Source organism: Salmo trutta, chromosome 7, assembly GCF_901001165.1.
Source record: "Salmo trutta chromosome 7, fSalTru1.1, whole genome shotgun sequence".
Taxonomy (NCBI): domain Eukaryota; kingdom Metazoa; phylum Chordata; class Actinopteri; order Salmoniformes; family Salmonidae; genus Salmo; species Salmo trutta.
Window position 1 is genome coordinate 13,126,604 of NC_042963.1, and position 10,498 is coordinate 13,137,101.

The 10,498-nt window shown below is 43.4% G+C and overlaps 1 protein-coding gene across 3 annotated transcripts; it reads right to left on the reverse strand.

Moving 5' to 3' along the window:
* Positions 1-7: 7 nt before the first annotated feature.
* On the reverse strand, positions 8-9,675 carry hdac10 (histone deacetylase 10). 3 transcript variants are annotated; one of them, XM_029758028.1, is made up of 20 exons: positions 9,418-9,675; positions 5,067-5,201; positions 4,898-4,994; positions 4,624-4,721; positions 4,362-4,466; positions 4,180-4,248; positions 3,951-4,077; positions 3,771-3,836; positions 3,561-3,620; positions 3,371-3,460; positions 3,132-3,238; positions 2,957-3,024; positions 2,562-2,826; positions 1,916-2,006; positions 1,440-1,525; positions 1,269-1,325; positions 1,094-1,175; positions 726-914; positions 406-565; positions 8-257 (listed from the first exon to the last, which is right to left on the reverse strand). In XM_029758028.1, exons 1-20 carry the CDS (start codon positions 9,477-9,479, stop codon positions 211-213), a joined length of 2,061 nt encoding a protein of 686 aa, XP_029613888.1. In that variant the 5' UTR covers positions 9,480-9,675; the 3' UTR covers positions 8-210. The 3 variants fall into 3 exon arrangements, with proteins under 3 accessions (XP_029613888.1, XP_029613889.1, XP_029613890.1); XM_029758029.1 differs by having other exon boundaries at positions 9,561-9,668; XM_029758030.1 differs by lacking the exon at positions 9,418-9,675 and adding an exon at positions 9,301-9,384.
* Positions 9,676-10,498: the final 823 nt, after the last annotated feature.

Consider the following 10,498-nt stretch of genomic DNA (forward strand, 5'->3'; position numbering starts at 1 on the left):
CAGATAGTAACCATGATATTCATATTTTATTGTGTTGCAATATGGAGATTATGCAGTGCTGCAAGTTTCAGACATTTTCAATGACTAGATAGTGGAATGACCAACAGTTTAATTGTTTTTAATTGCCAAAATTACAAACAGTATAAAAATGGATGCCTGGGAGATGGATTTTCTCCCCTGGTCACAAACCCAATTGGTGTGGAGATTACTTCAGTCCTGGTTTTGTCCTTTTTCCTCGACTTCTTTCCCCTTTGCAGCTTTAAAAGGACAAAAATGTATTAACAATCTGAGTGGTCAGTATTTTCTTGAGGTGTCTATACTAATAACTATTTTGTTTTTCTAAAATGTTATTATCCATTTGAGTAACTGAATAGGTTTCCTTAGAGGCTGTGATCATTTGTTCACCTGCAGTCTGCAGAAGTCCCCAGTGTGTCTGCAGCCTCTGTCTCAGGCTCTCCATGGCCTCCATGTCCTCAGGGAGAGGGGCCCCCAGGGGCCCCAAAGAGGGAGCAGGGTCCCCCAGCAGAGAGGCTGCCGTGGTCCCTACAGCCTCCTTCTCACCCTCCTGGGATATGACAACAATATGTTAGAGGATCATCCCTGCAACACTCATACGACCAGGGGGAAAAAAATACAGAGAAAAAACATCATAATTCAAAATACTTTAAACCTGCATAGCTAGGACCAAGTCAAAGTGGAGCCCTCACTCCCTCGGTGCCCCTCACCTGTATAAGGGCAAGTGTGTGGCCCTGTGCCAGGCCCTGGAGTAGGCTGGTGATCTGTGCCCAGGCTGCCTTCCCCACCCCACTGCCTGGCCCCCGCACCAGCAGCACCAGCCCAGGGTCATACTCATAGGCCAGAGGCAGGAGCAGGCACAGCACCGCCTGCATCAACCCTGCCACATCACTGCAGCCCTGTGGTGGGACGCAAACAAAACACACACACTGACTGTAATAATACACTGTACACAACAGATGCTGGGCATTAAAATAAGGTAGAAAATAACATACATCTCCTCCATAAAACCTTGGCAAGCGCACCAAGAGAATCATGTCGTAGGAGTACGTTTCCTTTTCCAAATAATTTGCTGTACCTTTTTCAGACACACAGAAACCTGATATCTGGATTTCTGCTCCTCTGGCTCCTTACTGCTGATCTGCACCACGAGTGCTTTCCTAAAAGAGAAAGGTGAAGGAGATGTTTATGGTTTAGAAGGGTATTTATGACTGTGTGGTTACTCTGTGTGGTTACTGTGCAAACATTCTCACCCGTCCTCAGTGATGTATGTCGGGATCTCCCCATCCCCCAGGTACACCAGCAATAACCTGTGAGGAGAAAAACACTCACCAACTGAGTGTTCGCCACCAGTTTCTCTGCCGGCTTATGCATGTCCAGTATTGAGAATGTACTCAAGGTCAAAGGTCATAAACGGTGTATACCGGTTGGTGAGAGACATCCGAGCGTGCTGCGCGGCACACAGCATCGCCACGGAGACATCAGGCACCAGCGCCAGACCGTTACGAATCTGACAGACAGTTAGCATCAAAGTGCCAGGTTAGCCAAAGCCAAATCACTGACCAAATATCAGAGGCCAAACCTCACCATCTCTCTACAACTTGTGGTGCTGGGAATAATAGCCCCATAGTTCAGTTCATAATATATAAATACACACACACACACACACACGCACACAATACACTCTGTGTATTCATCATGTTCCAGCCCCAGGAATAGCAATGTGTTGCATTACTTCATCACAAGCAAACAAAGGCAACATAAAATGTACTGGAACTAAAGAAACTAAAGTTACATGCAATTGATGCAGTGCAACAATTGAGGGCATTTGATGTATGTAATGACTCACTCATGTAATGACTCACGACGAAATTACTCTTAACTTCTAAACACAGCTCACCTCTTGTTTCTTCATCTTTTCAAAGAGTGCGATGACGCTGCAGAGAGACATGAGCGCTTCCTCCTCCGCCGACCCTTCAAAAAAGTTATCCCTGGTTATAAAATAAGACAGTATTATTGAAGCTTCACCAAAAACATTGGAGTCCAATAAATACGATGTGTATTCATATTATCAAAGTACAAATTGATTAAACAGGAACTATGATCATACTTTAAAAGTTGCACTGTGCAGAAAACGCACCGCCATTTCCTGGTTGCTAAAATTCAAATAGTTTGCTTAATTTCCGTTTATGTGACAAAACAAGCAAGCATAGTGTAGAGAATCATTGTACCATCTAAACCGTTGTAAAATATATTTTATATAACCAAAAATATTGTATTTTCAGCTGTTTGAAGCTGGTATACAAAACCGAAAGTAAAAGACGGCAAAAACAGGAAGCATAGAAATAGTGCAGACTTGATATTAATGAGGACAGATCTATAACACATATTTCTATGTGAATTTGATCAAGTTGGCTAAAAAGTTACATATTGCAGCTTTAACATTATTGTGGGTGAATGTATCTGTGGGTGGTGAATGTATCTGTGTCTGTTGGGGACAGACTTAAATCTCTGAGGTATCTCAGGAGTATAGGTTAGGGACAGACCTTAGTCTTTGCAGTATCTGAAGAGTTGGGGCCAGTGATGACCTCACACGGTCACATCTGTCAGGGACCTCCAGGTCAGCAGGGAGTGCCACTTCAGTGTGGACCGGAGGAGCCAACCGGGACGGAGGCTTCATCCACACCACCTCCTCTTCCTCCGCTTTCTGACCATCCCCCTCTTCTTTCTGACCCTCCTCAGCCTGCACACCCTCTTCCTTCTCTGCCAGCTTACAGCGTTTAGTGCTGGGCTCAGACACGGGTGGGGCAACTGGAAGGGAAGTGAATGGAAGGAGGGAGGAAAGATAAGATGAATAGCTATATTAGGGTAATGCAGGTTGATATGTTGTAAATGAAGTGATGAGATCTGAGCGTGATCAGAGGGTGATGTTATATAGTACCTGTGTGTTTGAGGCAGGCCCAGTATGGCTTGTGAGCTGATCTCACACACTGAATGGACTCTAGAGCACTGCAGGGACGGAGAGAACGAAGCAGACACAGTGCAGTGCGTTAACTGGCTGTACAAGCTATTTAGGTTATAGCCTTTTTAAAGCTGTGACTGACACATCAGCCCACCTCTCACATGGGCCGTTCAGTTCTGACGTTTGGGGGGCGGGATCTCCGAGTAAGGTCTGGACGGTCTGGCACACTGATTGGGCCAGTGAGGTCAAGTTGTACCCTCCCTAAAATTGTTTTTTTATAGAGTGAATCGAGGTACAAAAAAAACAGCAAAAACAGTTCCTGTTTTGTTAATGTGACTCATTTCAAAAAAAGAGTGACACTGTTAAATATATAAGTCTATGAGTGACCGTCACCTCCAGGACAGCACACAGTTTCCCCCCAGCCAGGGACTTCAGGAGGTGGGTCAGGTGGGCAAAGATGTCTGGGGTGGCACACATGTGACCCTGGGACACAAGCATAAAATAACACTTGACTATACAACCATAACAATAGAGTCTAGGCCTATATTAGTTGGTCATTCATTTAAGCAGTAGAATGCCTTACCTCTGGGTCTCCAATGGCGGAGTCAAAGCCTGCACACACAAATACCAAATCTGGACTGAACTGGAACAAAGAGCATTCATTTCATTCAGTCATCATTTGAGGTTGATATGTAGAGAGAGAGAGAGAGAGAGAGAGAGAGAGAGAGAGAGAGAGAGAACATCGCACACGTTTTGCGAGTGCTGCCGATTCTGACCTGGGAGAATGCCTCACCTCATATGCGATGGGTAGAAGAACATGGAAGAAGACAGAAAGGTAATCACTGTTCTCCATCCCCACCTGTAACCAGTCAAGAGATCAAATGAGAACTGAAGGCATAATGCTACTGAGAAAGTAACAAGTACTGTATGGTAGGCAGGGCTCCTTGATTTTAAAGGACTTCTAGAATCTCACCTTGTTCCAGGGTACGTTGATGTTGAAGCCAGCACCCTTCTCCTTGCCCACACTGTCATAGTCCGATTCCCTCAGGTTGGGCCAAAAGCCTTGGTGCTCATAGCGGTGCCAGGAAAAGTACAGCACACTGGGGGGGGGGGAAGAGGGGTGTCAGTCAGAGCAATCTGCAGATCAGACAGGATTGACTACCAGACAAAAGGTCCAGTTAGGATCAAGAAAAGACACTCACCTTGGGTCATCCTCAAAAGCGAACTGCACTCCCTGTCCGTGATGCACGTCCCAGTCCACTATCAACACCCTGGGGAAACAAAAACATTCGGAGAAAAACAAACACACATTCGCCCACTCTTCTACTTTCAAAGCCCTACAATGGAATCAGTTCAGAGTGGGTTCTATTCAGGCCCTGCTCACCTCTTGATACCGTACTGTTTCTTGGCATAGTGGGCAGCGATGGCCACGTTGTTGAACACACAGAAGCCGTTGGCAGCACTGCGCTGACTGTGGTGTCCTGGGGGTCTGATGAAAGAAAAGAGGTGGGAGAGGGAGGTGAATCCTGAGTACCAGATACTGTAACTGTGCATACAGGAAGTCAGTGACACCTTGCGGGGCATTGTAAATAAAACAGCGGAGGACAAACCCATATGCACTCTGTTCCTCCGTGGTTAAAACTCACCTGACCAAGGCCATGCCGTTCCTCACTTTCCCCGTCATCACACTGTCCACCAGCTGGAGAGCGGCTCCGATGGCCAACTTGGCACAATGGTAGATGTTCTAGAGGCGAAAACACAAGCAGAGAACATGGGTTTCGCAATGCTAACTCTGTTTCGGTCAGCCTCATAGTCAGGTCCCATTCTGTGCTTTTCTATATTATGTGCACTATACTGTATATTCTCCATTTAGGACAATGCAGCGATTAGTTGACTGATTGACTGTCCATGTCATCTCACCGGGTGGAAGTAGACATCCCCATACTGCTGGGTGAATGTCCTCAGCTCATCAAGGCTCATGTATGGTGTCTTCTTTACTGCCTCCAGGTACTCCTCACTGTAAGTACAACATAGAGCGGTGGGTGTGTGTGTGTGTGTGCGCGTGCGCGCGTGTGCATGATAGACTCACCTGTGAGCCAGTAGGATCTCTGCGTCGGTGGCCTGGCGTATAGGCACAGAGACACAGCGCTCAGCCAGACCCTCCTCCTGCAGAGCTGTGTGACTGACAGTCAGACGCTCAGGGACCTCAATTTTACAAGCCGGGCTGAAGAGAGGACATGCAAAAGGACAAAGTAAATACAGGCATATTGTTCACACATGGACCATGACATATTTCCCCCCTGTTAGGGACTTACACAACTCTGAACGTGTTAACAATGCATGTAAATATCAAGATTTAGATTTCCTAAGTAATGAAATGTTCCTTACTCTACTACGTTAATTTATTTTCCTCAAATAATTATAAAATCAATGATTATTGAGCGAAACGTGTGTTGTTTTCCGAACCATTTGCACACAATTTTTCCGAATAAGAGCGAATAACAACAGAATTTGGTCAACAGTTTTTCGTATGTAGTTGACCCCTTCTATCTCGACAAGTTACCACAAAGATATACATAACATTTGATGTTATTGTTCAATTATTATTTTAAATACTGACCTATCCGGGTGGAATGAAGCATAACAGGGTGGGACTAATACCAATAATCAACTAAATATTTAAAAATATATATTATGCACTTTAAAATCTGTGAAATGGTCAAAATAAAAACATTACAATTAGAATCACTTTCAATTTATTACATTTTTTATTTACTTTATCTTTTTAAAAACACTGTCAACCTAACCAGATCTCAGAGACTCAGCAGCTCCTACAGTTGCTTCTTTTAACTCAAAGCAGGGACAGGCCGTGACCCCCCTCATCTCTTTGGCAGAGACAGGTTATGTCTCTGTACTTGATGTGACCTGGCAACACACGTATCACTTGATGCATCTTCATTGAGTCTTTCGCTGCAGTTTTTGGACGGCGGTTCTTCGCAAACACATCTCCAGCCAATCCAACCCTCTTCTTTGAAAAACCTAGTCTGGTTGAGCCTTTGGAGTTGGTACTTCTTCACTATGTTCCCAATAGTTACTCTTGCAATCTGCCTCTCCCTTTCTTTTCTGGTGTTGCGATATTTAGTTATAATAAATGTCTTTAACCAATGATGAGTGCAACAGAAGGGTTGTTCTAATGGTTGGTTGGACAGGATGAGGTCTCAGCATGGCACTCACTTTTCAGCCAGGAGATTTGGAATCTCTTCTTGTTATTTTTCCTTCTCTCTGTTCCCTCTTTTCTGGTTACAACATGATTACTACCATCTGTTATTTCATAGTTTTGATGTCTTCACTATTATTCTACAAATGTAGAACATAGTAAAAATAAAGAAAAACCCTGGAATGAGTAGGTGTCCAAACTTTTGACTGGTACTCTAGATAAAACCGAGTGTTAATACTTACTAGCTTCGCACTGTTGTTTTCCCTGCCAAAAAAAAGATTGACACTTCCTGAATGTGATGTCATTGTGGGAAGGGGCTGTTTTTTAAATGGGTATCACTACCAACTAACAGGGGAGAAAGGGAAATCAGGGAAAGGGGGATACCTAGTCAGCTGTACAACTGAATGCATTCAACTGAAATGTGTCTTCCGCATTTATGACACACGGAAATTCTTAAATACGGTAACAAATACAATAATCATGAGAAAAGAGTATTGATGACAGATATTTTAAGTAGGACTATAAAATAATGAATAAATATTTTATTATTTAATGGCTTATATTTCTCGTAGAAGACAATGAATAGCACCGGGGAGATGGCAAAAACGCCTACATCCACTGAAAACAAAATGGTAAAAATGCATAAAAAGTGCATACAGTGCATTCGGAAAGTATTCAGACCCCTTGACTTTTTCCACATTTTGTTACGTTACAGCCTTTTTCAAAACTTAATACAAATAAAAAAAAATGCCCTCAATCTACACACAATACTCCATAATGACAAAGCGAAAGCAGTATAGAAATTTTTGCAAATGTATTAAAAATAAAATACAGTGTTACGTTTTTCTTGTTCCCCATGTTAGTGTGTTTGTGTCCTGGGCATTACAGGTGTACCGAGTTGCGGCTAACGATGGTGGGCGTGGCTGATTAGAGAGATAGAGATAGAGATATAGAGAGATAGAGAGAACTTGTTTTTTGTGTTAATTTCTTTGTTTGTGTTTCAGCCTGTCCTCCTGAGGCGCTCCACCCTACCTAGGTCCTGGAGAAGGGAAAAGGTAGATCTGCCCATGGGTGTACATTCTCACGTAGATAACCCATTGTTTTATACACTAGGTTAGCCGGGCGGGTGTCACCCTTGTATTTTCTTGGAACCAGGTAGGACAGTGGGTTAGGGTTTAGAGTGTGTTAGGAAGGTTTAGGTGTGTAGAAGAGGAGGGACCTTTTGTTTATTTTCATTACTTGGACCCCGATCCCAAACATTCCCTTCTCTTACCTTCCCTTGTTGTGGTTGTGTTGTTTCTTACTGATTATTTATGGGTGTTTTATATTATTTATTTAACTAATTCACTAAACATCCCGAGGGTTAAAATTGAGTTCTGGTTGTGGTCTGATTTATTTATCGCTCATTGCACCCCACATTTCTTCCCCTTTCATCCATGTTACCTGGTGTGTTTAGGCCCAGGCATTTACGTCTCCTCCTCAGACGAGCTACACCCGAGGGGAGAAGGTATTTCTGTATATTACGTTATTTACATAAGTATTCAGCACTTTTTCAAGTGCTATGACACTTGAAAAAGAGCTCAGGTGCATCCTGTTTCCATTGATCATTCTTGAGATGTTTCTACAACTTCATTGGAGTTCACCTGTGTTAAATTCAATTAATTGGACATGATTTGGAAAGGCACACACCTGCCTATATGGTCCCACAGTTGACAGTGCATGTCAGAGCAAAAACCAAGCCATGAGGTCGAAGGAATGGTCCGTTGAGCTCCAAGACAGGATTGTGTCGAGGCACAGATCTGGGGAAGGGTACCAACAAATTTCGGCAGCATTGAAGGTCCCCAAGAACACAGTGGCCTCAATCGTTCTTAAATGAAAAAAGTTTGGAAGCACCAAGTCTCTTCCTAGAGCTGGCTGCCCGACCAAACTGAGCAATAGGGGGAAAAGGTCTTGGTGAAGGAGGTGACCAAGAACCCGATGGTCACTCTGACAGAGCTCCAGAGTTCCTCTGGAGATGGGAGGACCTTCTAGGACAACCATCTCCGCTGCATTCCACCAATCAGGCCTTTATGGTAGAGTGGCCAGACGGAAGCCACTCCTCAGTAAAAGGCACATGACAACCCGCTTGGAGTTTGCCAAAAGGCACCTAAAGACTCGCAGACCATCCGAAACAAGATTCTCTGGTCTGATGAAACCAAGATTGAACTATTTGGCCTGAATGCCAAGCGTCACCTCCGGAAGAAACCTGGCACCATCCCTAAAGTGAAGCATGGTGGTGGCAGCATCATGATGTGGGGATGTTTTTCAGCGGCAGGGACTGGGAAACTAGTCAGGATCGAGGGAAAGACGAACGGAGCAAAGTACAGAGAGATCCTTGATGAAAACCTGCTCCTGAGTGCTCAGGACCTCAAGGTTCACCTTCCAACATGACAACGACCCTAAGCACACAGCCAAGACCACCCATTAGTGACTTCGGACAAGTCTCTGAATGTCCTTGAGTGGGCCAGCCAGAACCCAGAATTGAACCAGATCTAACATCTCTGGAGAGACCTGAAATTAGCAGTGCAGCGACGCTCCCCATCCAACCTGTCTGAGTAAAGGGTCTGAATACTTATGTAAATGCAATATTATATTTTTGAATACATTTACAAAAATGTCTAAACCCGTTTTCGCTTTTTCATTATGGGTTATTGTGTGTAGATTGACGAGGGGGGAAAACGTGTTAATCCTTTTTAGAATAAGGCTGTAACGTAACAAAATGTGGAAAAAGTCAAGGGGTCTGAATACTTTCCGAATGCACTGGTATCTCTGTGTTAAGTAAAATCCACATTTGACACTAAAGTGTTATTTCCTGGGGATTGAAAAGACACCACATAACAGGAATGACCAGGCTAACAGTGTGCACTCAAACACTTTTGAACAAGTACACTCACACGCAGCCTACACAGGTCAGTACACAAACACATTGCTCGTCCTAATATTTCTTAATTCCATTCTTTTACTTTTAGATTCGTGTGTATTACTGCACTGTTGGAGTTAGGAGCACAAGCATTTCGTTACATCCGCCATAACATCTCCTAAATGTGACTCACCCACTCATACGTACCACACACAGCAGAACGATAGTTATCATAATCTTTGATATAGATATCCGTTTTTGCTCTCTTTCGCTAGACTGCAGCGTGTAGGACAACAAAATGCACAATAAGGAAGCATGACTTACTCAACCCATAGCAGTTTGTAGCGAGTCATTTCCTCATCATAAACCAAAGCGGTTCCAGACATCTTTCAAAGTATTCGCGACTTCAATGGCAGAAGAAAGGGATCACAACTTTAAAGAAAAGTTGACGGAATGTCGATAGCTACCTGTAAATTCGAGACACGAATTTAGATTAGACTTCAGGGAAACATTCATCGCGCTTTTCTCGCCAACGACGCAGACATGTTTGTTGTGTTGAGGGACCACAAGACGGATTTGATTGGTCTAAACGTTACATTTATACATTTTGAATTTCATTGTGTTTTTAGGTATTAATAGCACAAGTGGATTTGGAAAATTACTTAAGGTGATGTACATTTGTTGCGCTCAATCAAAATAAAATATTCTGTAAAAATGCAAGCTTTATGTCTTCGTAAATTCACCCCCCTTGTGGTATGAGTTGGTATGTTTTAGGGCTTGAGAAAAAAAGACAATTGATGGTCACTCACAAGACACCTGTAGAAAAAACCCATGGAGTTGGTGGAATAATCCTTTAATTCATTGCCACTTACTCAGCTGGGCCAGGGGCACTTTAATTAGGTCAGGTGGCAATGTCCGACAGATCTCCACTCCATAAAAGGAGGAAATCGCCATCGCCTGATCGCGCTGCTTTCTCTTCCTTCACTCTGTCTAATCCAGAAATTCTGTGCGTCCATGAATCCACGTAAATCCACCGGCTCTGTTACCTTTCATCTGAACTATCTGTTGCGATCGGGAGAGTGGGCCATCAGTTGTTGTTTGAAGTTATTATCGCGTGGCTTGGAGCGCACGCTTCAAACATTTTGTCTAGTGTGAATGGTCAATGATTCCAGCCCTACGGATCATAATAGGCCAATTATGCAATTGGTATAGTTAATATGTAATGAAATTCCGTGTACACATGAAGACACTTGAAAGGGTGAAATAAGAAAGTAATTGTTTGTTTAACTGATCAGCTCTGATATCCAACTAATGGCGATTATAGATTGAATAACCGATCACTGTTTGTATTATTCTTTCATGATTTATGATAAATAGTTACGAGCCTAAATTACTCGCCGACGAT